General features: G+C 36.1%; 3 protein-coding genes, 1 long non-coding RNA gene and 1 other non-coding gene across 6 annotated transcripts; all 5 read right to left on the bottom strand.

The window, feature by feature from the left end:
• Window positions 1-746: 746 nt before the first annotated feature.
• Window positions 747-4410, bottom strand: LOC118048620 (uncharacterized). Of its 2 annotated transcripts, none has more exons than XM_035058391.2 (2): window positions 4277-4410; window positions 747-2858 (listed from the first exon to the last, which is right to left on the bottom strand). In XM_035058391.2, exon 2 carries the CDS (start codon window positions 2690-2692, stop codon window positions 1802-1804), a length of 891 nt encoding a protein of 296 aa, XP_034914282.1. In that variant the 5' UTR covers window positions 2693-2858; window positions 4277-4410; the 3' UTR covers window positions 747-1801. The 2 variants fall into 2 exon arrangements, with proteins under 2 accessions (XP_034914282.1, XP_034914281.1); XM_035058390.2 differs by having other exon boundaries at window positions 4228-4382.
• Window positions 1034-1708, bottom strand: LOC140955962 (uncharacterized). The gene is made up of 2 exons (XM_073411450.1): window positions 1538-1708; window positions 1034-1441 (listed from the first exon to the last, which is right to left on the bottom strand). The coding sequence occupies exons 1-2, from the start codon at window positions 1706-1708 to the stop codon at window positions 1034-1036; spliced, it is 579 nt and encodes a 192-aa protein (XP_073267551.1).
• Window positions 4411-6227: 1817 nt separating the features above from the next.
• On the bottom strand, window positions 6228-10842 carry LOC118048631 (uncharacterized). Its single transcript, XR_012170764.1, has 10 exons — window positions 10531-10842; window positions 9008-9072; window positions 8868-8929; window positions 8291-8766; window positions 7831-8124; window positions 7600-7728; window positions 7389-7511; window positions 7187-7309; window positions 7073-7085; window positions 6228-6585 (listed from the first exon to the last, which is right to left on the bottom strand). It is a non-coding gene; the product is annotated as an uncharacterized protein (transcript).
• Window positions 10843-16200: 5358 nt separating this feature from the next.
• On the bottom strand, window positions 16201-16841 carry LOC140955930 (uncharacterized). The gene is made up of 3 exons (XR_012170693.1): window positions 16637-16841; window positions 16477-16541; window positions 16201-16335 (listed from the first exon to the last, which is right to left on the bottom strand). It is a non-coding gene; the product is annotated as an uncharacterized lncRNA (long non-coding RNA).
• Window positions 16842-20029: 3188 nt separating this feature from the next.
• On the bottom strand, window positions 20030-23763 carry LOC118048619 (receptor-like protein kinase 7). Its single transcript, XM_035058389.2, has 2 exons — window positions 20702-23763; window positions 20030-20602 (listed from the first exon to the last, which is right to left on the bottom strand). The coding sequence occupies exons 1-2, from the start codon at window positions 23262-23264 to the stop codon at window positions 20196-20198; spliced, it is 2970 nt and encodes a 989-aa protein (XP_034914280.1). The 5' UTR covers window positions 23265-23763; the 3' UTR covers window positions 20030-20195.
• Between the last annotated feature and the right edge of the window lie 3312 nt (window positions 23764-27075).

Genomic DNA, 27075 nt, shown 5'->3' with positions numbered 1-27075 from the left:
CGAAAAATAAATGTCACAAGTCCTCGCCAAAATTAGATATTTTCGTCAACCAAAAAATTATGCCTGTAGCTAGCTATTCAAAGCTCGTAGTGTGTTTCTCAAGTTGACTAAAATAGAATAGTAGAGGGAAATACAGAATGGTTGATTTCTTTTTCCAATCTTGGCATTGACGAGATCCTGCAAGCTTGGTTAGACCACCAAGGCAGAATATTTTTTCTGAAAAAAACAGCAAGCCCGCTCACAACAAGCTCGGACTCTCGAAAGGAGAAGATCTCCATAAAGCAGGGGAAGCAACCAAGACAGCCTTCCAGCGATGTTAGCAATGCAAATCTATACACATCAAGTTGGTAAAACCACAGAAAATACATGGGTAGTGCTATGGTAGAAGTTTTTATTTTGATCATGAGATATTTATTTCAAAAATAGTATCAGTAATTAAAAAACATGTTCTTAATAAAATAATCGAGAAAAATATATTAATAAAAAATAAAGTTTGAATTAGAGAGATACAAATTTTGTTTCAGTACATGATAGATTATTATTTTGTTATTAATATTTGTGATGTTAAAAGATGTATATAATTACCAATTTATTTTATTATATTAAACACATTGAATTTTCGGTTTACATTTCACATATTTTTTGATGATAAAATAAATTGATAACGCTTGCATATTGTTCTGTGCATTACAAATTAACAGTTTAATCTAACTAGAAGCGAAGCGGAGAAGGGGCGAGGTGACTAGTCATTACCTAAAAAGGCTAAATTACATGATTTGGATGACACGTGTACATTTCTAGTTACATGACAGGTTTCCTATTTTACAGATACTAAATGACAGTTGGGACTTGAGCAGAGCAACGCTACTCTACTCAACATAACTAGCTCAGGGGAGCTGTAAGGTACAAAGTTAGTTTACCTAAAACTGTTCAATACTGTTCATAGTCTCTGCCTTGCATGTTGTTTTATAATGGCCAGTTTGGTTACACCTACTACAATGCACAGTATGTTTTTCACGATTAAGGTCGTCCTCTACGCATATTCGTTTCTTTTCCGGGCGTCCTGGTGGCCGACGAAACTTGGGTGGCCTGACAACTTTGAGCATTCATCATCATCATCATCATCCATAGGAGCCTCACTCATCTTTCTCCACTCAATTCTTTCAGGGATGGGATGTATAGTTTCTGCATATGCTTCGCGATAACCAGCAACGGTAAAACACTTCTCTGTAAAGGTATATACATCTTTCCGACATGAAACAAGGGCTGCGACAGCATGTGAACATGGTATTCCATAAAGCTGCCAACCACGGCAGGAACAACTATGCGTCCCAATATTCACAATGTCTGAGCGCTCTGCTGACAGAACCTCAAATTCCACTTCATCAGATCGAAGGACTTGGTATGCTGACGCATGATTAATGGCCTCAATCATACGTTTCTCGGTGGAGGGAGCAAGAACAGAAAACATGAATTACTCTTCATCTGCCGATCCTGAAACTCAGCCATGAGTTTACTGTGGATTTCTCTCAATCACCTGGATAATAGGCAGCTCCCGAGCTTCCAGAATCCATCTATTAAATTCATCAATATTTGAAGAGAGATGGCCATACCGTGTTCCTTCAAAATAAACCAAAGCCCAGCGAGAGGGAGGAAACTGTTGCAACCACTTGGCAGCTGCAGAAGAAACCTCTGAAATTTCAAGCATTTTTTTCTTTTAAAATGAATGGTAGTGGCAGCGTATGCAGCTTTCCACAAAAGATGGACAAGCCTTGAGTTCTTGAATTTCTTTACAATGCTTTCACTCAAGTGGCGCAAGCAAAATGCATGAGAAGAACTTGGGAATTTTTCTTCTTACTGCATCTACAATGCCTTTTTGTCCATCACACAAAAACGTGAGCCGTGGCATATTTTCAGTGTTCATCTCCAATGCCTTCTGCAATTCTGACAAGAACCACATCCAGCTCTCATCATTTTCCACATCAACAACTCCAAATGCAAGTGGAAATAGCCCGCCATCAGCATCAAAAGATGTCGCTGAAAGTAAGGTACCAAGGTATTTGCTCTTGAGTTGGATTCCACCAAGCCCAACAATAGGCAGGCACCCATTTAAGAACCCATTTATGGATCCAAAAAAAGAAATGAAGAGCCTGTGAAACCGATTATCTGCACCAGTGGTGAACACTTCTGCAACACTTCCAGGGTTAGTTCTCTTTATTTGCTCACAGTATGAAGGAAGCAGGCAGTATCCTTCCTCAGAAGAGCCATAAATTGCTGCAAGACCCCGTTCTTTGGCACGCCAGGCTTGCTTATATGGAATAGTTATCCCATACTGCTGGTGGATGTCATGTAATATATCCTTTGGTTTGTAATTGGTATTATTCCGCAGTCGTTCCTCTATAAAGCTCACAATCCAATCTACAGACGCCTGATGATGGCCATTTTGTGCATTTCTACCACAAGTATGTGTACCTTCAAGGCTTCTTACTGTGAAGGTTGGGACATTAGGGAGCTTAACTGCACGAATACGCCATGGACAACCTTCTGAAGCACACTTTGCAAAGTATCGAATCAGGTCACTTTTGATGATACGAAGTTCAAAGTGTTGTGCAATTGCTGCTTCTTTAATAGCATTCCGAAAAGCTTTGACATCAGGAAACTCTTGACCAACAACAAAAGTGTGGTTCTCCATGTGAAAACCAAGACAGATTCAGAACCCTGCCCTTTCAACAAGAGGATCGATTATTTTAACCTTCACTGGACATGTGATTGTGAACACCACCATTATCAGTGGATGGGAGTTCGACTATTCGCATCCAAATTGAGCTCGATTAAGAATTGACCATTCCAGAAAAAGCCTGCAAGAGGCAAAAAATCATATTTAAAATGCTATCACATAAACCATTACTTTAAATCAAGGAAAAACATACAAGAGCACAAGGCAAATGAATTGTAACACAAAGTATTGGTGCAAAAGTTAATACTAATACATATACAGATTTGAAGGTTTTAAAGAAGAAAATCATTCACTGTGATACACAAAAACTGACATTGTCCGACGTAAAGTCGAAAGGAACCTTCAAGTTTCAATAGCTAAATGTTACCATCTTTTATGCTAATGTTTAGCTATCCAATTTATTTGGAACATAAGCCAATCTTTAAATGCTTCTATCAGACAAATGTCAAAAAAGTGATCTTTAAACAACATGGAATATCCCAAAGGGAAATAAAAACCATAACTTGTAAATGTATACGGATTATATTCATAGGAAAACTCAGGACCAATAACAGATCAAATACAGCCAAATATTACATTCATCCTCCTAACAAAGAGCAATTTACTGTGACCTTAATGCTATTTATATTATGTTTAAAAACAAAATGGCACTGCCGCCTCTCTGCATAAACCGAAATCCCTACCGCTGTCACATTTTGTTCTTAGAAGATCTCGCTGCATCTGTTATTAAAAGTGTTTCATTCACTTAGTTTCTTTTGGAAAGAATAAATCCTCCCAAGCATCTTCTTTTATATGCTAAGACCTAAAAGTTCACAGTTTTAATTTAGCAAGAATATCTCCGGGGAAAATATACTACTTTTCTGATAAAACACTTATGCAATATGATACTAAGAGCTCATCTGTCACATTGTAAGTAACGGTTTTTTCTTAAAAATCTTTTCGCTATAGTGTTTTTTTATTTTTTTAAAATTTATTTTTGATATTAGAATATTTAAAAACACTTAAAAAAATATTAATTCGAAGGAAAATAATTTTTTTTTAAAAAAAGGTGTCTTAACCATGGAACTATAAATTTTTGGCTTGAATATCATAATCCAACTTTCAACCCTTTCCAAAAAGAGAGGAAAAAAAAAGAGAGAAAATCATTACCACTGATATACGATAACACCTAACTTTACTTGTAAATTCATTTCAAGCTAGTGAAGCAAGACGAAAAGAAAAACAAGAAAAACCCAAATGGGCACTCCTATTTTGCCACCAAGGCACCATTTTTGACTAGACTAGAGCTACTTCTCTATATTCACCAAACAAACAAAAATCTATCTAAAGCACAATTACAAGACAAAACCAGAAGCATAAGGTACATAAACAAGATGATTAAAAGTTACATAAGTATAAACACATAAACTTCATGTAAGGAATTCATTTTAGATCCACAAGAACAAAGGTTTAATAAGAGCTCAAGGAGAGCAGGAAGAGAAAAGATAAACCTTAAGATGGATGGAATCATAGAAGTGTTACGAGCGGGCATGTCTTTACCTTGGATTTAGAAACACAGTCCCATAATCAGATTTTTCTACGGACAAGATAAGAGTTCAGAGACAAGAGGATAAGTGGAAAATTAATTTGGGAATTCTGACAAAAGGTTAGGGTTCAATATGTCACATTTGAGGGTACTGCTGTCACTTGGAATCTACAATCAGGGTACTTTTCGTCATATGATGTTCCAGCATACTTAATAATAAAATGATACGCTGAACAGAGGACATGTAGTCCAAGGTTAAAGCACTGTCGTCTATAGTGTCCTCGTTACATTAGCCAAATTAACCGAAACTCATACTGCTTCGAAAAACAATGTTCATGCAAACTTATAGGCGCTGTTTACAGGAATTAGTAGAACGATGATTTTTTATATATCGTGTAAAACAATTGTTTAAACTGGTTACCGGAGGTAAATGTAGTTTTCTTATGTAATAGTTATTACTAAAATTAATCAACTATAAATAAGTTTTTATTTTTTTTTTTTTTAAAAGCATAACTGAACCGTCAAAATACTTTGAATTTTTTTTTTTTGTAAATTGATTTCAAAGAGCTTTTTAGTATTATTTGGTTAGATTTAGTATTTCAATAAATCTAAAGTATTATTAAAAAATATAAAATAATTAACGCTCATTGCCATTTGAACGGCAAATATAAAGTCTTCATCAACCAAACACCAACTCTTGTAGTGTTATGTTCCTTCGTTTTCAGGGAAGGTGTGTGTGTGGCAGTGTTGATGTGATGATGTAATGTCGGTGAACTCTTTTTTTTTTTTTTCTCACTCTTGAAAATCATGTTTCCATGTAAAATTTCAAAGTTTTTCTTTAATTTATTGAAATATTAAATTAAATTTTTTTATTTTATTTTTAATTTTGTTGTTAAATCTCAACGTATTTTCAATTTCGTTTTATATTTAATGACTCATGAATTAAGTTACACCATTTCTTTTAAAATTTTAATTTTTTTTTGAAGATATTGTGATTTTTTTTAATTTGATTCATCTACTATTATTATCTATTTTTTTATATAATCTAATTAAAATAAAATTAATCTATTTAATCCAGTCTATAACTTAAATCACATATTATTCTTCATGCTTTAAATCGTGTATGACACATTTGAACATAATTTGTTTTTTAATCCGACTCCACATCATATCACGAGTACACAACTATTGTTCGCTTGCACCCTTAGTCGTTAGGTAGTGTTTAAACTTTGAATTGTGTTAGGGCAAGGGACATAAAAAAAAAATTAGCGTGCTTGAGGAATAATTATAATTTTTATATATATTTTTTATGAATTTAAATATGATTTTTTTATTATTTTATTTTTTTTATAAAAAGATTTATAAATAAGTATTGATTGATCCCTCTAAAATTTTTTTCTAGAGAAAAAAGCTAGAGAAAATTTTTTTTTTTTCTTTCCTCTAAACTACTTCTAGATAAATTCTGGCTCTCAAAAAAGAAAGCATTTTTATTTTTTTTTATTGTGAATTATTTCTTTTCCAAAATTGTCACATTAAACAAATCATATACCAGCACTACCCCTAACCCTCAAATGGGATGCAATGAGAATGAACAGTGCATCTTTTCTACTGTTAAGATGCAGTGTTGCTTCCTCCCAAGAAATCTAAAAGCATGAAATTATACACAAATTTTCGTCCTATCATGACAACACAACCAATAATCGAAATAGGGCAGAGGCTTGCTTACTATATGAGAAAATAGTGAGAGAGAGAGCAGGACAAAACAAAACGTTGGCAAAAATTGTACTCTGATGGTTAATTAGACAATACAGCAACTCAGCTAGAACACTCAATATGTTTAAATAAAAACTGAGAAGATAGGACCTTTAGAAGGAACACGCTCGCATTGCTTTGATTGAATGGAACAGGAACGAGATCTCTCATTGGCTGTAAGAACACAATATGTAGACAACAACAACAAACAACAACAAAGAATTGCGAACAGTTTAAGCGAAATACTTCAATGGATGAATTGAACAGCAACAAGATAGTGCACAAACTGGAGTGTTTTCCTAGAAAATAACTTAAGCCACTCTTCGTGTGCAGCTCTTTGGCGTGTGGATGGTATGGAAATTCGGTTCCTTTGGAATAGTTGTGGACCTCCTCCTCCCCTGTAGTGATTGCCTGGGGACAGCAGAAGCTTTGGTTTCTGGGTAAGCACTGCTTTTGCTAGGCTTTGCAACTTCTTTGGGTCTCAACAAGATTTCTGGTGATTCTTCCTTTATCACACCGAGTTGACCAGGTAACGTAATAGGGAGTGTTTCGTTTGTAGTCGATGAGGGTCCTGCAAGGCAAGAGCAGAGTAGCTTATTTTAGTTAATGAAAAAACGCTTCCTGTATTAAAATAACTTGTTAAAATAGCAGAAACTCACTCTTGTGGTCTCACGACATTTCTCACAAATGGTGATTTGGCCCTTTTCAAGGTATTCCCCAAATCTTGAGCTGTTGTCTTACAATGACTATATTTCTTCAGTGGAGACACAAGCTTCTGTTGGGCACGAAACTGTATGTCTCTGTGGAGCTGAAGATAAATTTTCGTCTCACTCTTTCTTTGGAGTTCTTCAAGATGGAAGCCTGATTTTGCTACAAAAAGGTGTCATAATAGGAGGCTTGAGCCAATGGAAACAACCATGGAAAACCAAGCCTAAATCTTTTTTTTTTTTTACGCTTCAAAAATAGATAGCCTTACATGTTGTTCCTTCTGTGTTGTGTTTCTTTCCTTTTCACTTGCTTTCTGAGCATCATTAGCTAATTTCAGTTTTGTTCAAGGCTCTTGTCATTTCTCTTGCAATCAGAATCATTATTCTCAGTCTACTTGAACCAGTGCGGACAGCTAAACGAGCCAATGCACCCTGTTGTTTTCTGTAAATTAAATGAAAACTCACTAGCAATGCCCTCTGTTTTTTCTGCAAACTTCCTCCTGGGAACCTCGTAACTGACATGATTTCTTTCAGAGGAGAAGCGTGAATCTTCTTCTCCAAGGTTGCTTCCTTAAGAATCCCTCTTTCCTATATATAAATTAAATATTCTCAGATTCAATTAAAAGATTACTATTTATAGGACTTAGATAGGTAATAAATTACATACATCAGTTCTTAGCCGAAAAGGCTTGGGATTTGTAGGCTTAGGCTTTCCATGTTTCAGTCCTTGAACACCAGTAGCGTCAGTAACGAAGTTCTTTTTAGATGGCTTCCTCATTGCTTTGGCTATCTGAATCATTTCCATATTCACAAAGATATAAAAAACAGAAACAAAAAAAAAGAAGAGAGAGAAGTTCAAATTCCTAATAAAAAATTACCATTTGTGTGCTCTTCACACTCTCATGCTTGCCAAGGGTTTGTCTTTTCAAGTGGCCGGTATTAAGATCCATGTCTCTGCAACTCCAAAATTCATGGATAACTGATGACCAAAAATATCTAACAACATCCTAGAAGGACTAATAGAATTATTGAATATGAGTTTACTCACCTGTTTATCGTCAGAGGCTGAAGCATTTTCCTTATTGTCGCTCTCCCATGGTTTCACTGACATTTTCCTTGTCATCTGATATCAAAATATGTTTTCTATCATTACTTTCCATGATTCCATCAGTGCCCTTATCCAAACTCGAGTTCATTTCATCTTCTTCACCATGTCTTTCACTGGTCTCAGTGCCCTCTTCACTTGACGCAAGAAGTTTGGGAACGTCATTTTCTCCCGACCCCCTCTCTTCATAATTTGACTGGGTATTTTCGTTGGCATCTGACAAAGCTTCAGCTTTATTCTCAACCAGTGATGGTTCTATTTTTACAGTTGTTAAAAAGCCCTTCATGTGGATTATTTCCTTCATCACATTTAGCAGTAGAGCAGACTCCCCGAGAACCATTTCTTGATTTCTCCTGAATCTCCATGTCACTGAAAATTATTTCCACCCCCCTTTTGAGGCATAGGACCATGATACTGCTTAAAATTTTTTTCCCTTACAATTTCGGGAAAGCGGCCCATCAAACTCTGCTTTTAACCTCTCGTCCTCGCGGTTGTTTTCTTAGAGCATTTGAAGGCGATGGTGTATTAGCATGCTTCTTTCCATCAGTGACCTCAAACTTCTTCACACCTGCACATATTTTTCTTGACAGTTGTATCCAATTCTGTTAAAGTTTTTGTGCTCACTGACTTATTAGGTGAACGAAATAACGCCTTTGCTACCACTCTACTATTTGCAATGTCCATTGCCTTTGGGTTCCTAACACTCCGAAATGCATCAGGATTTGACAGTCGCTTTTTGTTCCTTGGAGTAGTCAGAGCCTTGGATGCAACAGAAGACTGCTTTTCCCTCACATTTGGAGTTGCATTTCGCTTAGCAAGAGGTTTTACTTTCACTTTTTGATCGACCATTTTTTTAGATATTGAGGAAATCAGGGCCAATCTTGATACTCGAGGTTTCGAAGATTTTGCTGGAGCTGTCTGGGGACATTTAATATTGGCACTATCACATACAATTAGTAAATCTTATTAGTATAGATCTAGTTAGATCAATAAGAGAAGACGTATGTTAAATCTGAGTTACAAGAAGCTTAATGCATATACCCTGAATCCTTTCTGTACAATGCTTTCCGAAGCCGTATGTTGGGACTCCTTGCAGCCATAACCTGCAGGACTCAAGAACTTACAAGCCTAAATCTAAATGTAGAAACCAACTTACTGCAGAAATGAAACTGGTAACTAACCCGAAGAACAAAATTTTTGTAGATTGCTTCAGAATCCATTTCTTCTTCATGCTTTTGATCACATCCTGAGGCAAAGGCACAGTGGATGCAGATAGAGAAATTCAAATTTTAGCATTTAAAGTCACTCAACAGAGAGAAAATTGAAAAAAAAAAAAAAACTTAAAATAATCAAATACTCTATTGAAAATGTAGAAGGCTCATTTAGAATGATTCTGGAGTAGAATTGCAGTGAAGTTGAATTAAATTTACGTTGAATTCACTAGTATGCAAGAGTTAGAAATGAACTAGTATGATTTTACTATATTTCCAATGTACGTTTCTTTTCTTTCCTTTTATTGATAAACACACACGAACCCCCATCCACGCTAGTTAAATCCTCAAAATTGAGAATGTAGCCATTGCTTGGAAAGTCCTACCATGTAGTAGACCAATCAACACAAATCTAGCGCAAATCCATGTAGAATTTACTCCAATTCTATCACCTTTTGCATTTCCTTTTTTGCCAGTACCTTTTAAATTGATTTCAAAAGGCTTTTCAAAATAAATTTTCGTATGGATCAGATTTATGTTGATTTATTTATTGCATGGTGGACCTCACCATGCAACGTTCTCATCCTCAACTTGAAAACTTAAATAGTGCTAACGGACTATATTATCCATGAGTTTCAATAATAAAAATTGCCATGTTGGAAATATTTATACCAGATAAAATTCTAACATTCATGCCTACCCGGAGACTTTGAACTGACAGCGAGGGAAATGCGACCCTCACTCGCAAGTGACAGACCCTTGCACCATTCAATTCAAAGGTGTGCGTTGCACGCATCCATTGAAAGCCCATTGCAAGTGATGGTAGCATTTCTCTCATTAACAATTCAACTAGGTTTAGCTAAAAGGTAGAAATCTTCTTATTGCAAAAATTAGATTTGATCGCAGTTTCACTTGGAAGTATTAAATAAAAATCCCGTCAAATACAAATTCAATCACGAGATACTAAAAATGAACAGCGCACACAATCCAATTCTATCCCACCAAACATCTCGTTGCATACTTAATTCAAGTAATATTATTATATATAATTCAACTCCAACTCCACTGTATAAATAATCTGCAAGGAGGACAGATTTCCACCGGAAGAGAAACTCTTTCTTTTCTAACATTAAACTTTTTCAAAAATTCAATCCCCACAAAAAGATAAGATCCACCAAGCCGAAAAAAGGGTGCTGCATTGATAATTTTACAAAATTCTTAGCAAATTTGGTAATTAACACACATTAAGTAAGCTTAAGAAATAAATGCAGCCCATAATCGTCTTTTAACAGACAGCATTTAAAATAATTACTGTCAACTAATTCTTAATAAAAACTATGAAGTAAGGGGACTGTAACCTCCTCCATCTTTGAAAGTCTTATATTCTAGGCCTCACCCATCAGATTTTAAAAAACACGGCATCGATAGAGATTCAGATTTCAAGTAGTATTGGAAAACAGAGACAAGCATGTAACAGTAATTTACAAAATTACCAACACGCAAGCAGAACCAGTATCGGTCATCTCCAGGATGGTACTGATCAGGAGCGTTAAGGTCCACGAACTTCGGAGCCTCGATCTTCTCGTAGAAGTCTTCTTCGCCGTTGATTTTCAAACACTGAGATTCTTCTTCCATTTCCATTTTTATTTTTTCCAGAGAGAGAAAGCAGGGGGGGGGGAGAGAGAGAGAGAGAGAGGGTAGAACTGTGCGTAGAAGAATCCTTCTTCGCTGGTTATTGGGTTTGATAAATGGTGAGAGAGAGGATCGGGACGACGTTTAAAAAAAACATGCTTGCTTGCTATCCCCTCCTCACTCCAAGTAGCCGTTGGGAAAGGTACAAACAAATTCTGACAGACACGATTGTAATAACAACCCATTCTCATGTCTGTTTTCGTCCAATTAAATAATGTCAGAAGACAAGACAGAAACCCCGGCCCAGACAAGACCATAAACACACTCTCTAGGCCTCTCAAATTGCATCTATTTTACTTCCAGCCCAGGCCCAACACCTTTTTTCTTTTGTTTTTTCGACCATCGTCAAGTAGTATCTCTTCCATCCTTCTTTTTTTAATATATATAATATAAATATATATATGACGCTATCTATGATCTCTCTAAATTTTAGATGATTTTTCAACTTTTTCCCATATTTTGGAGAATTTAAAAATACTGCAGGTTTTACAATTGGTTTTCAAGATGGTGCTAAAATGAGATTCAATTTAATTTGACCGTTTCGTTTGACTTTTCAAATTTTCTATTAAATAGGTTTCATAAGATTATATATTTATTATATATTTATATACAAGTAAGTAGAGCGGTAAAGATTAGGTGGATTAAAGTTGAAAATAGTCTAGGTTTAAAATTATGCTTTGCAATCCATAAATGGACGTTGAGCAAATGTTTTTATTACTAACACAACAGTTTATATTACAATGTTTGCTCGTTGTATGATTAAAGAATAGCCAGGGGTGAAGGGATCTTCTCGGTTATGAAACAGTTAGAATAACTAACTGTTGGTTAAGAAAGTCGGTTAAGAAACAGTTAGAATAACTGACTGTTATTGTTAGCTTGACTGATACTGTTAGCTTGCTGTTATTTTTCAGTTACTTTCTTGTTATTTTAGTTACAATGTAACAGGCTATATAAAGCCAAGTCCTCGTCAAATAAAGGTGCTCTCTTCTCATTCAATTCATCAACATTTCTTTGAGCTCTCATTAATACTCAACAAATTGGTATCAGAGCCTTTATCATCTGAAACTCTTGCAGCAGCATGACGACAGAAGGAAGCAGCTTTGTTCAGCCAGCCATTCCAAGATTCAATGGCCATTACGATCACTGGGGTATGTTAATGGAGAATTTTCTCCGATCCAAAGAAATGTGGGAACTGGTGGAGATTGGATACATTGAGCCGGCAAAGGGATCAGTGCAAACTGATGCACAACAGAAGAAGAATGATGAGATGAAACTAAAGGATTTGAAGGTAAAGAATTACCTATTTCAAGCAATCGACCGAACCGTTCTTGACACTATTCTTAGAAAGGATACTGCCAAGAACATATGGGACGCAATGAAGAAGAAGTTCGAAGGGAATGCAAGAGTTAAAAGATCTTACCTGCAGACTCTCCGCAGAGAGTTTGAAACACTGGAAATGAGAATTGGTGAAGGAGTTACAGAATACTTCTCTAGGGTCATGACAGTGGCAAATAAAATGAGAACGTATGGAGAAGATATGCAGGATGTGAAAGTGGTAGAGAAGATCTTACGTTCTTTAACTGAGAAATACAACTATGTTGTATGTTCCATTGAAGAATCAAAGGATATTGATGCTCTTAGCATTGATGAACTGCAGAGTTCATTGGTTGTTCATGAACAAAAGTTTCAAAGGAGAAAGGGTGAGGAACAAGCATTGAAAGTAGCATATGAAGGAGGGGGCAGAGGTGCATATGAAGGAGGTAGAAGCCGTGGTCGAAACTTTTACAGAGGAAGAGGAAGAGGAAGGGGACGAACAGATTTTAATAAGGCAACAGTGCAGTGCTATCGTTGCCAACAGCTTGGACATTTTCAATGGGAATGTTCTTCTGGAAACAAAGAATCACTATATACAGAGCTTGACAATGAGGAGGAGATGCTCTTGATGACTTATGTGGAGAAACATAAAGCCAGAAGAGAAGACGTATGGTTCCTTGATTCGGGATGCTCGAATCACATGTGTGGTTATCAGGAAATGTTCTGTGACTTTTGATGAAAAGTTTCGCCAGTTTGTGAAATTGGGAAAACAACACAAGGATAAACGTGATGGGCAAAGGGAGTGTGAAGCTTCTACTGAATGGAATAAATCACACCATTGCAGAGGTGTTTTATGTCCCAGATTTACAGAATAACTTGCTGAGTATAGGTCAGCTACAGGAAAGGGGGTTGGACATTTTGTTCAAGGATGGAAAATGCAAGATATTTCATCCGAAAAAGGTTTGATAATTCAAACCACAATGAGTATCAATCGAATGTTCATCCTGTTCCCAGACAATGAATCCTCCTCTCAAGAACAAGTTGGACAGTGCCTTCATACAGGAACACAGAACCTGGGTTCCCTCTGGCATCGACGTTATGGGCACCTAAGCTACAAAGGTCTAAAGACCTTGTTGTACAGAAATATGGTACACGGTCTCCCTCATATTTCAGCCTCAGACTCAGCATGCATTGAGTGCATCAAGGGGAAGCAAAATCGTGATCCAATTCCAAGAAAGAGTACCTGGAGAGCAACACAAAAAATTAGAACTCATTCACGCCGATATCTGTGGACCGATTACTCCCACATCAAACAGCAATAAAAGGTACCTTTTGTTGTTTATAGATGATTACAGCAGGAAAGCTTGGGTAAACTTCTTGGCAGAGAAATCAGAGGCTTTTTATTGGTTTAAAAGTTTTAAATCAATGGTAGAAAAACAGACAGGGTTATCTGTCAAATGCCTTCGAACTGACAGAGGGGGAGAATTTGTGTCAAATGAATTCAACGATTTCTGCCAAAACAATGGGATCAAGAGACAAATGACAACTGCATATACACCACAACAAAACGGTGTCGCAGAGAGGAAAAAACAGAACGGTGATGAACATGGTGCGATCCATGTTAGCTGACAAAAACATGCCGAAAATTTTCTGGGCAGAGGCAGTAAATTGGGCTGTTTATGTTCTCAATCGGGTGTCCCACTTTGGCTTGTAAAGGAGGTCACACCAGAGGAGGCCTGGACTGAACAAAAACCTTCAGTAAGTCACTTTAGGGTTTTTGGTTGCAGGGCACATGTTCATGTTCCAGAACAAAGGAGAACCAAGCTTGATAATAGAAGCATTATGTGCGTTCTATTGGGAGTCAGTGATGAATCAAAGGGCTACAGACTCTTTGACCCTGTAGCTAAGAAAATCATTGTGAGCAAAGATGTGATTTTCGAAGAAGAGGAGAAATGGAAGTGGGACGAGGACACTGTACAAGGTCCAGTGGCTGAATTGGAATGGGGCGATCAAAAATGGGGAAGAAGAAGAAAATGACAGAAACAGAGAAGGAATTGATGGGGAACCATGCGATGCGAGAGAAATCAGTCAGCATGATGTAGATGAAGATTTAAATCCCATTGATAATGAAGGGAGACGAGAAGGAATTACTGTTGAGGATGAGACAGTAAGGAACAGTGCTGAAGCTGAAACAGGCCGTGAAGAGAGAATTGCAAGACAAAGCACGGGAAAGACAACCTCCAGCATGGTTGGGTGATTATTTCAGTGGTGAGGATTTGCAAGAAGATGAAACGGAGATGGCATTTGCAGTATCAACAGACCCCTGGTTTTATGAAGAAGCCATAAAGAATTGCAATTGGAGAATGGCCATGAACAGTGAGATTGAGTCCATTGAAAAAAATAACACGTGGACGCTCACTGACTTACCTACGGGAGCAAAAAAAATTGGGGTAAAATGGGTCTATAAAACGAAATACAATGAGGATGGAAAAATTGATAAATACAAGGCTCGTTTGGTGGCGAAGGGATACTCCCAAAAATATGGAGTAGACTATACAGAAGTTTTCGCACCAGTAGCAAGGATGGACACGGTGCGGATGATTATTGCCTTGGCGGCGCACAAAAATTGGGTAATTTCTCAACTAGATGTCAAATCAGCTTTTCTTCATGGAAAGCTAAGCGAAGATGTGTATGTGGAGCAACCAAGAGGATATGAAAAGAAAGGTAGTGAGCATCTGGTTTACAAATTACACAAAGCACTGTATGGATTGAAACAGGCTCCACGGGCATGGTTTAGCCGAATTGAAGCACATTTCATCGGTGAAGGATTTCAAAGGTGCGAAAGTGAGCAGACATTATTCACAAGAAGGAATCAAGAAGGGAGAATCATCATTGTAAGTATTTACGTCGATGACTTAATATTTACTGGTAATGATGAAGTAATGCTGTCCGAGTTTAAGGATTCCATGTTGAGAGAATTTGACATGTCCGATTTGGGAAAGATGAGATTCTTTCTTGGAATTGAGGTTTTACAAAAGTCTGATGGCATTTATATATGTCAAAGAAGATATGCGTTGGAAGTCTTGAAAAGGTTCGGCATGATGGAGAGTAATTCGGTGGGGAATCCAATAGTCCCGGGTTCTAAGATGAGCAAAGAAGGAAATGGAAATCCCGTTGATGAGACGTATTACAAACAATTGGTGGGCAGCTTGATGTACCTGACTGCCACTAGGCCCGATATGATGTTTATTATTTGTCTCATAAGCAGATACATGGCAAAACCTATGGAAATTCATTTACAGGCGGCTAAAAGAGCACTACGATACTTAAAAGGAACCGTGAACTATGGAATTCATTACAAAAGGGGAGAAGATGGAGAAGTGTTAGCATTCACAGATAGCGATTATGCTGGCGACATGGACGACAGGAAAAGTACATCTGGATATGTATTTCTTATGGGCTCAAGTGCAGTTTCATGGTGTTTCGAAAAAACAACCCATTGTGACATTGTCAACCACAGAAGCTGAATTCGTAGCAGCGGCAGTATGTGTTTGCCAAGGAATCTGGATAAAGAGAATCTTGAAGGAATTGGGTCACGCAGATACAGGTTGTATGACTATAATGTGTGACAACAGTTCTACTATCAAACTGTCCAAAAATCCAGTGATGCATGGTCGCAGTAAACATATTGATGTAAGGTTTCATTTCTTGAGAAATCTTACCAAAGAAGGGATGATTGCATTATTACACTGTGGGAGTAAAGATCAGATCGCAGATATAATGACTAAGCCACTAAAGCTTGAAGAATTTCTCAAACTTCGTAGATTGATGGGAGTCTGTGAAATAGAGAATATAGAAGTAAACTAATTGCGTTATATAGCATTTAGTTTAAGGGAGGGAATGAAGGGATCTTCTCGGTTATGAAACAGTTAGAATAACTAACTGTTGGTTAAGAAAGTCGGTTAAGAAACAGTTAGAATAACTGACTGTTATTGTTAGCTTGACTGATACTGTTAGCTTGCTGTTATTTTTCAGTTACTTTCTTGTTATTTTAGTTACAATGTAACAGGCTATATAAAGCCAAGTCCTCGTCAAATAAAGGTGCTCTCTTCTCATTCAATTCATCAACATTTCTTTGAGCTCTCATTAATACTCAACAAGGGGGGGATTCATGGGAGGAATTATTGGTTCCTTTACCCATAAAATAAACAACCATTCGTTCTTCTCTCTTCACCTGTTTCCATAGAGCACACAACCGAAGACTCACTAAGCATCAATCTCATCTGCACAATCTGCAGCCGTGCAAAAGTTGAAGATAAATATATACGAGAATAGACGAGGAGAATTTCAAAGAATAAGGTCAGTTAAAGCAAATCTCTGCTACTGCCAATATCTATTTAATTTCTTGTAGCTCCCAGGTTGTAGGAGCTCACCATTAAACAATTCTGTTAAGCTCAGTCAAGTTTCTTTCAATTACAAGAATATTGCGCCATCGGCCCTGTATATAGCAGAAGAAAACAAGGCTGTTAAGGATCATTACCATTGTTCGTGTATACCTTTGCGTTAACGTCTGTGTTAATGAGTAATCAATACCTTGCCAAGAGTGTAAGCAAGAGATGGCCGAAGCTGGAACACCAGCACCCGATGATCACATCAGTACTTCCGGCAATTTCTGATCTCCAATTTCGGAGCTTTTTAAGGTACGAAAAGCCATGCACCAGAAAGAAACAGGATTTGAAATCAGATAACAGAGGAAAACTATTGTCTAATAAATGTTAACTGAAACGTGTCATCAAGAGAGCGTGATACGTCTCAGGCAGTAGGAATCCATCTGTTCGGACAGCACCAACATTTTGTCCTCCATTTTATATATGAGCTATTTTCGCTTATTAACATTGTTTTTTGAAAATATTAGAAAAATAACCTAATTTTTAAATAAATAGATAAATAACACAATTTATATATATACATTCAAATTTGGTGTTATTCAAAAATATAAAATTTTAAAAAATATTGAAATTAGCTGTATAAAGAGAACAAAAAAAGAAAGATTATGGTGGGCATCTTAGCGGATGAAATGGGCAGACTCGTACTGTAGAGTTTGTTTTTTGCTAAGGTATGATATTTAATTGAAAACTAAGGGTGTTTTAGTCAATCAAAAATTAATATTTTAAGAGATTAAATCGGTGTTAAATTGCTTTACAACTAACATTATTTATTTATTTATTTTTTAGCAACACATATTAATTTATTGCATTCCATATGCCGTGAAATTATTGAAATATTATCAATTCTATACCCAAAATATTTTTTATATCAATTTTATCATCAAATTATTTTAATTTTTCAATTAAGAATTAATTTTTGTTAGAATATTTAACAAAAAAAGTTAAGATTTCTATAAAATGACGTTATTTCTTACAAAAAGAAAAATAATGCTATAGGAATGAAAATATAGATATTTTTTTTAAAAAAATAGATGAAAATTCTTGATTAATTTTCTTTAAGAGTTTAAAATGAAATTTTATATAAAAATTGTCTGATGGTAACTTACGATTACGTATATAATTGAATGGTATTTTTTAAGATTTTCCTCTATTTTTATTTTGCTTTCATGACTTGAATTAATGGCTACTTCAATTTATTTTATTTTACATTTTTATAATTGAATTACATGAATAAAAACATTTTACTTAATTTTCAAATTAATAACAAGAAGGTGAAGTAATGAATTATAATATTAACATTATAATTTATTCCATATACAATCTCTTCCCACCTCCAAAACAATAAGATACCAATATATTATTTTTATATATATAATATATCCCAATAATATTATTAATTCACCAAAAAATTTAGCTAATCCCCCTTTTAAAAAAAATAAAAATAAATAATAAGTAGGTTGAAGAGCATTAATGCTACAACAAGAAGAATTATTGCAATGTTTCCCTGTTCCAGCTAAGTTTAGATTAGAAATACCCAACCGAGAAGAATCAAGTTCTCTGACAGTAAAATTAAATAAAGCAGTAAAACTGTACGTTCTTTGTTATTCACAAATTTCTTATTTTCCATATAATCAACGGACAGTAGGAGTTCTGTAGTAAGTTTGCATGGTTATTGGGAATAATGTTGCTCTAATTCCTTCTGCTTTGATTATAGGGAGGAAGATGCCTAATGCAACCTGAAGATGAAAGAAAATAAAAATATAATTTTTTCTTGAATCTAAAATTTATTCAGCAAATACCAGTTAAAGAAGTTCACTTAAGCCAACCCCCTCTCTTTTTGTGACCGAGCCTACAGCTTAGAGAAGTTCACTTACCTTCAGACCTGCCTCTGGCCATGCCCTATGAAGATCCCAAGCAGACATCATAGGACTGCAAACATCATGTCTCCCCAGCAACATAATTTGACTGTGTTAAATCGATTACTGTTTCACACCTTCGAAGATGGAACCACCACAGAAACAATCGAAATTTAACAAAGAGTTCAAATTGCAGGAATTGGCTAAAACATAGGGTGTTAAAAGAATCAGATCAGAGAGAAAATCAAGGATGGTTTCAAAAACGAAACTTCAAACTTGTAAATACAGGGCTGTTCAAACTTGTAAACTTCAAACTTTCAAAAACATATTTTATCAACATTTTCTAATAGGAAAGAATCTGAAGGAAAAGACCCCCTGTTCACAAAGTAATGATTTTCTATCCTTGCAAACGCCTGTAGCAAGCAGATACACAATAAAAATCTCAACAAGCATGCCACAGTTGAAACTTCAAACTTGTAAATACAACATATTACGAAAACGTAAACAGTTCCAAAAGAGAGATATAGAGACTCCTTCAACCCACTTCCAAACAACACTTCATAAAAGACTAAGTCATATTACAAAAACTAAGGCAAGTAAAAGACTGCTACTTTCAACATGCACGATCAATTACACAATTCCAATTATCAAAAACACAATAAACAAAGATAACCCGGAAGGAAAAAACACATGAACATAGAGATTTATGAATAGAAAGGCAAACTTTATGGACCGTGGCTATTTACATGCCCAATCGGATTTCCTGATTGTTCATAGTAAACTGTGCGAAGATCAGAAACTTCAAAAAACCAGTCGCATAAGGCTCTATATTTCCATAAAGATTCCCATTTAAGACCACTGACTCCTTGGCTGGTTCCATGTATAGCCTCAATTGCCTGGGATCCATGCTTGCAATCAAGATTTCTCACATTAACATTAAAGGGTTCTGTTTTCCAGCGAAGTTACAAAAACATTAATGAAGTACAAGTGTTTTCTGTATATAAAATTTAAAACCCAAAACAGATAGAGATGGTACTCACTGATGGAAAAACAAGAGAGTGAAAGGAGATGGAAAGTGAGGGAAGGGAAGGGGGTGTGAAAGTGAGAAGTGAATCGGTGAAACCTACTAAACTCATGATTTGGTGGGCATAATTGATGCGGGTAATGTTTTGGATAGCTTTCAAGGATTTATGTTCTGATTCCAAGCCCGAATTTAAAATGAAATATGCCCATTTTTATTTCTATAGCTTTGTATATTATTCTTAATTTTAACCCTTTCAGTTTTGTTTTATTCTGAGCCCAATTGGCAATTGCATTCTGGTCTTTTAACACTCTCTGTCTGTTCTTTTATTCTTGTTCTTAATTTTGATCTTCCATAGTAATGGCTATTGATTACTAAGGTGCTGGTGGTAACTAGAACTGCAAAAAAGCAACCACTAAAAACCAGTTTGTGGTTTAATGGCCAGAAAAATGATTTGTCCACCAAGAACCTAGTTTCGACTTCATCCCTCTCCCCAAAAGATCTAATCAAATTAAAGGGACGATTGTTCTTCTCAATTTTCTACAATCTTCGGTAAAAAATTAGTCTTCTCAGTGTAATTCCCAAATGTGAAGTAGTTGTGTAGAAGCAAACATGTGATGCGCCTGCCTTCCTTTGCACCCAACTATTTAGCATTTACTGCTTTGCAGAGAAAATATATCACATTCTTGATATAAAAGTTACTATATAACTCTTACAAGCAAAGATATTTAATCCTATTGCACTTTCACAAGCTCAAAGTTACAGGTTTATTGCATAAAAAAAACCTACAAGGCCAAGCTCCCATAAAAAAACCTAACCTCCTACTCTTAACTGCTTGGATCAGATATGCTACAAGTGTTCACTTTCTCCTTTGAGCAACTTCCACTTACTTTATCGACAACAACAACGTCTGTGAGTTGAAGAGGCTCAACCTCTTCCAGCATATGAACTACCATTCTCATTGAGGGTCTAAGTGCTGGGATTTTTGATGTGCAGTGAACAGCAATTCTCAACATTTTGATAGCATCATCCTTGAATACCTCTGAGATGTTTGAGTCCACCACTTCAAGCGCACTCTCTTTGCTCTCCAGTTTGCTGCAAACCCAGTACACTATGTCCTTGTTTTCTCCAAATTCCGGTTCTATAGGCCTTCTTCCTGTCACCAGTTCCATCAGGACTACACCAAAGCTGTACACATCACTCTTCTCATTTACCTTGCATGTGTATGCGTACTCTGTGCATCACAGTGCAGAAACAACCAAATTAGCAAAATCATCTATAAACAAAACAGAGTAAAACAAACAAGGAAAGGCAAAACATGAGAGAAATTTACCAGGAGCTATGTATCCGTGAGTTCCAGCAATGACATGAGTCCAATCCCCTTGACCACCAGCCTGCACAATCTTTGCTAGTCCAAAATCAGCAATCCTAGGCTTCCACTCTTCGTCCAAGAGAATATTACTCGACTTCACATCCCTGTGAATCACTGGTCTGTCAAACCCGTGATGCAAGTACTCCAATCCCCTTGCAGCCCCAGCAGCAATTAAATACCTCAACTCCCACCCCATCTTGATCTTGTGACAAGAGTGTAGCCGATCCCACAAGCTTCCATTGGGTAGATATTCATAGACCAACAGGTTGCAATCATCACTTGTGATGCTACAGTATAGCTTCACCACATTCACATGCCTCACATTACTCAATGTGGCAACCTCAGCATCATACTCTGGCGACCGCGAATTCCTTTTTGTCAGCATGGCTGAGCTGCTCCTGAAACCTGTCCGGTCGATGGAATTTGCTGTCCAGATATGTTTTACAGCCAGTTCATTGCCATTATCAAGCACAACTTTGTACACGTTTCCTGATCCACCTTTGCCAATCAAATTCTCTGATTTGATGGCATCGATAACGTCACTTTCACTGAAACTTAGTATCCTAAAAGATTTCATATTCCAAGAACTCTGCTTCAATGGATGAGCAAGATTGTTTTGCCTCAATTTCAAGAACAAGAAACAACAAGAAAAGATGACCAAAACTAGCAACCCAGCAACAAAACAAGATACAAATACTCGAAGCTGATTAGATGTCCTAGCATTGCGTGAACATGGTTGAAGATTCTTCAGATTTTGGCTACACAAACCTGGATTTCCATCAAAACCTTCACGGAAAGCCTCGAGAGAGAAAGAGTCGGGTACGGGACCAGTCAACTGGTTATTTGATAGGTCAAGATTGCTTAGTTTTAGATGTGACAAAGAAACTGGAATTTCACCAGAAAGTTTGTTGTTGGACAAATTCAAGGAGTTTAACGTTGGCAAAGATCCAAGACTCTCTGGGATATTCCCAGAAAACGAATTGCCAGAGAGGTTTATATCAGTGAGAGAGACACATGAACCTAATGAGTCTGGTATGGCACCAGAGAACATGTTTCCAGTCAAATAAAGATTGTTCAGTTTCTTCAATTCACCAATTGTTGAAGGTATTTCACCAGAAAATCTGTTTGAACTCAACTGGACTGACACTAATGAAGAAGTCTGAGAAATGGTAGAAGGCAATGTACCAGAAAATCGATTGTTAGCTAAATTTACTAGAGCAAGAGACTTTGCATTGCCAATATCAGGTGTCACAGGACCTTCAAATTGGTTCATACTAAAATCAACAATGAAAAGGTTTGGCATACCCCATATTCCGGCAGGAATAGAACCTGAAAGAGAATTCTTGCTTACACGAAAGCGTTCAAGAGACTTACAATTCGCATAGCTTTCTGGGACTTGGCCTGTGAAATTGTTTTGCAGAATCAGAAGATCAGTCATTTTGCCGTTCTTGCACATGTCTGGAGGAATAGGACCTGTCAAGAAATTCTCTGAAACATCAATGTAAACGAAATCTGCCCACGAGCCTATTTTTTGAGGAAGTGGACCGGTGAGATTGTTCGTATAAAGAGAGAACTCTTCAAGGTACTTGAGTTCACCAAACTCCTCAGGAATCTCACCAGTGAATTGGTTTTCAAAGAGTTGCAAGGAAGCAAGGAGTTTCAAGGGTCTCAACTCCACGAGCTCACCTTCAAGCCTATTATGTGAAACATCAAAATTCACTAGACTTGTAAGATTTCCAAATCCCATAGGAAGTTTTCCTGTCAAGGAATTATTGTAAAGCTCAAGTTGCCAAAGCTTGCTGAGTTTCCCAATCCCAGCTGGGATCTCTCCGAACAACTGATTATCTGAGAGTTCAAGATTTTCAAGCAGGGTAAGATTTGAAATGCCCTCTGGTATCTGCCCTTTAATGCTGCAGTTTGACAGATAAAGCCAATACAACTTGTCAAGCTTTAAAAGCTCAACAGGAAATGAGCTTGTTACATCAAATAGATTGTCACCAAGGCTTAAAAAAGCAAGATTGGTAAGATTTTCCAATGAATGCCACGGAAAAGGCCCCGAAAATCCACTGGTGTTTAAACTCAAGATCTTCAGCTGTTGTAAAGTAAACAAGTCAGGCACCTTCCCAGCAAACGAATTGTTACCCAAATCCAAAACCTGCAAGCTTGTACAACGTTTCAGGTCCTCAGTGATGCCACCATGCAAAAAATTTGACCCCATCGAGATTTTCTCAAGCGATCGTAGTCCACAAATTGCATCAAATGGAAGAACACCCTCTAGTTGTTGTTGAGGAAGATTGATTTCGGTGACAAATCCTTTCTTGTTACAAACAATTCCAGTGAAGTTGCACACTGAATTTTCCTGTGTCCATGTGGTGAACACGTTTGTTTTTGAATGTTGAACTGCAGACTTGAACTTCAAAAGTATTTGAAACTGATCATCTGATTTTGTCGGAGAAATGAGCATGATCAATGTTAGATAGAAAAATAGCAAAGTAAACCATTGCCGGAAATATTGGACCGACATTTCGGCCGATGAGGTCTAGAAATGGTGGGGGGTTCAGGAGGGAGTGGTGTGCTCTTCTGGTTAGTCTATGGAGGAAGAGAAGCGTGGAAATGTAATGCAGAGTAAACTGAACTATCGCATAGTTCAGCACGAGGCGGGCTTGAATTTTGAGGCCGGTTCACATGAGAGACAGAACAAAATTCAGTTGAAGAGATGACGATGTTCCACGTAGCAAGTCCAACCGTGAAGAGTTTACCATGGAATTATTATTCAGCTGTTAAGGATAAAGCAATAATAACTCATTTTTGGGATCTCTGTGGTTGTAACTCCAAGATGGGCAACTCTTCTTACTTTTTAGCTGGGGGCAAGGAACAGGATGGGGGGCAAGAGATGGCACCTTATGGCCGCCGAGGTTGACTTATGCATGGAGGAGGACTTTGTAGCTGCCGCCGGGGAAAAATTTGGTATTAATGACTGTTGACTGGTACAAGTTTTTTTGTATTTGTCCACGTTTTGGTTGTTGTGGCCTTGTAGGGTGGATGATCCTCGTGTTTGTTTCTTTTGTCTGCCTTGTTTTGATGTAACATCACTTCATTAACACTGACTTGGACTTGTCAGAAAGAAGAAACGATTGGAAGATCGAAATGGCCAGTCACACAAGCCCATCCAAATATAACCGGGATCTTATTGAGTTTTCAAGGTTTTTTTTTTTTTTTTTTCTTGGGGGTCTTGATTGGATAAATTCCGTCCAAGTTTTCTTAAAGAGAGGTAAATTCCGTCCAAGTTTTATGTTTATGTGTAAAGAACCACGCTGTTTTCAGAGGGCAGACTCCATCCAGGTGTTTTTTCTGAAAACTTTGGGTGCTCGAATAAAAAAAAAAGAGTAGTTTTTGTTGTTTTTTAAAATATTTTTCACTTAGAAAAACATAGTCAATAATATTTTTTTATTTTTTAAAAATTATTTTTGAGATTAGCACATTAAAATAATTTGAAAATATCAAAAACATATTAATTCAAAGCAAAAAAATAAAAATAAAAAATTTTCAATTTTTTTTAAAAACACTTTTAAAAAATACTCTCAAATACTCTTTTAATAAAAACACCCCAGGGCAAAAACTATGGATCTCTATTCTTATATGGCTAGCTTGTCTCTCATCTAGAGGAGGATTAACAACATTTTCAATGAAATCTTTTTACTTTAAAGTTTTAATCTGTCTTGTATTTTCATCATTTTTTTTAATATTTTAGTAATTTTATAAATAAATTGACAACAGATATCAAATTGATGCATGCATCACAAAAAAATTAAATTAAATTTTTGAAAAATGACTAAAAACAAATAAAATGAAAATGATTGAAAGAGAAAGAAAATCTTAATGGATCCCTTCTCTCTAACTTTTTCAAGATCCCAATCCACCATTTTCTCTCTCGAATCTCTTCCATTTTTTTTCTTCTCTCAAATCTCTTCCAATTTCCCACGCTTTTCGTCCAACCAACACGAACACAAAAGAGCATTTCACAAACCAAAAGCTTCAATCTCTGTTTTTTTTTTATTATTATTATTTTATTACGAATTAAATACTTTATTTTCATTTGAACTCACCCTAGAAAAGAAAAACCTCACTAGCAAAAGCAACTAAAAATGATTTTTTTTTTGTTAAAATTGAGTGCGGTTTGTACTTTTTGGATCGTTTTGATGTGCTGATGTCAAAAATAATTTTTAAAAAATAAAAAAACATCATTAGCATGTATTTTGACACGAAAAGCTATTTAAAAAAGTAACCGCTACCACACTGCTAAACACGCTCTTCATCATCAATCACCCAACTAGGCTATGGGTCCATGAACATAGACTTAGCTCAGGTCATGAATATAAACTTAGAGGATGGTTGGGAGTGTGGTTATATTTGTATTTTGAAATATTTTTTTATTTAAAAAATATATTAAAATAATATTTTTTATTTTTAAAAAATAATTTTAATATCAGCGCATCAAAATAATCAAAAAATATAATAATATGGAGTAAAAAAATAAAAATAAAAATTAAATTAAATTTCTTTAAAAATATTTTAAAAATACAAAAATAAACAAAAGCAGTGAAGGAAAAAGATGTATATATATTCGTCATGGCGTCTACAGGAAAGCGGTGCATTTTGACCTGTAAAGTTGCTGTTTCTTTCAAGCCAAAGCCTTTTCCTCCCTTTTTCTTTCACTTCTCCTTCCTCGTGTCTTCTTAAGTAAGATCACGTGTAGTTGTTAGAAGCACCTTGATTAATTATTGTAACCTTTCTTTTCCTTTTTTTTTTTTTTTTTTTTGTCGTTGTTGTTTTTGTGTTCAAAGAATACTAACTCTGGCATATCATGTATATTATTCCCTTGTAGTGATATTTAATTAGTAATTAACCTCTTTTGTTCTCTCTCTTTCAAGCACTTAAAGTCCTCGCGTGCCACCCTAGACGACAAGAAGATGAAACGACATCCAGCTGTTTATTTCTTTATTTTAAAATTTTTATTTTTAATATAATTCTTTCACAACAATAAAAAATATTAAAAAATAATTAAAAATTCAAAAAAATCAAAAATTTATATATATATATATATATATAAATTATTGCATTTCTTTCCCATAATTCTAAGGAAAAAGAATATCTATATAAATAATATAACTATAATGATATATATAGAGAGAGAAAAGATGCAAAGGACAAGTTATGATCTGGAATTTTAAAGACAATAAAGTCCAAGGGTGGCTAATAAATCTAAAAGATCGTAGAGCATCCAGCAGATACAGCAACGAACAAGATCATTTGTAGTAGGTAGACGGATCTTAGCCCCTCCTCGTTGCAAATATTTTATTAGCATGAATCCATTTTTCTATCCTATGAATCCATGAATTTAGATTCGAGAAAGGCCATACGTATATTTTAAGCATATCTATCATTTCCTTTCCTAACCAAATATATAATATCTTATGAAATATATTTTAATCTTTAATTTTCTCTTAAAAACACCTTTTGAATTTATTCTCGTAGCCTTATCAAATATATATATATATATATATTCTTTTCAGTAATTTATTTTTTATAAAAACATGAAAATTACTTCGATATCCATGCACCACCTGCCGAATCGAGGATGCGACCTTGGATGCAATCATTCATATTAAGAAACCAAACCATATTGTCTTTGGCAAAGTTCAAACTTCAAAGCAGAGCATGATGATACATGGAAAGTAAAGCACTGATTGACAAATAATTGCCTGATCAGTGAAGGATATTTAATAAATAAAGTTAATGTATAGGGTGTCTTTGTTCCTCAACAGCATTACAGATCATGGAGGGGCGATTTCCTTCAGCTCTGTCTTTCCGTGACAGGAAATTTGAAGTCTATCTGATAGAGAAATTCTGGAGAAAGGGCTGCCTGCTGTCTAATAAACTACTAACAAGTTGCATGTTCACCACGAGAAATCAATGCGAGGGAGTGCCTTGAGGTCAAAGACTGAAGCCTAACTTTGGATTCACTCTCGACCATGCAGATGATTCAATGAACTTGAGAAAAGCAATGTGCCCATAGTCAAACTGTCAGACCGAACCCTATCTTCTGGGCCTGGGCCCGCCAACCTTGCTGGGGTAGTGGGACCGACCTCGAAATGTAAGCACAGTACCACCGAAGTGTCGGGCCTGGTCTGTCAGGCTCCTTGCCTTGACTTTTTGGGCTAGAATAGCCCAATTAAGTGAGTAGAGTGAGATAGGTCTTGGGTTGGAGGGTTCATAATTGGGCGTTTAACCCAGGCAGTTTGAAAACGATGATTTTAATTCTCCTTGGCGAGGAA

This window comes from Populus alba, chromosome 9 (genome assembly GCF_005239225.2).
Source record: "Populus alba chromosome 9, ASM523922v2, whole genome shotgun sequence".
NCBI classification, from domain to species: domain Eukaryota; kingdom Viridiplantae; phylum Streptophyta; class Magnoliopsida; order Malpighiales; family Salicaceae; genus Populus; species Populus alba.
This window is presented reverse-complemented; position numbering and strand designations above follow the sequence as displayed.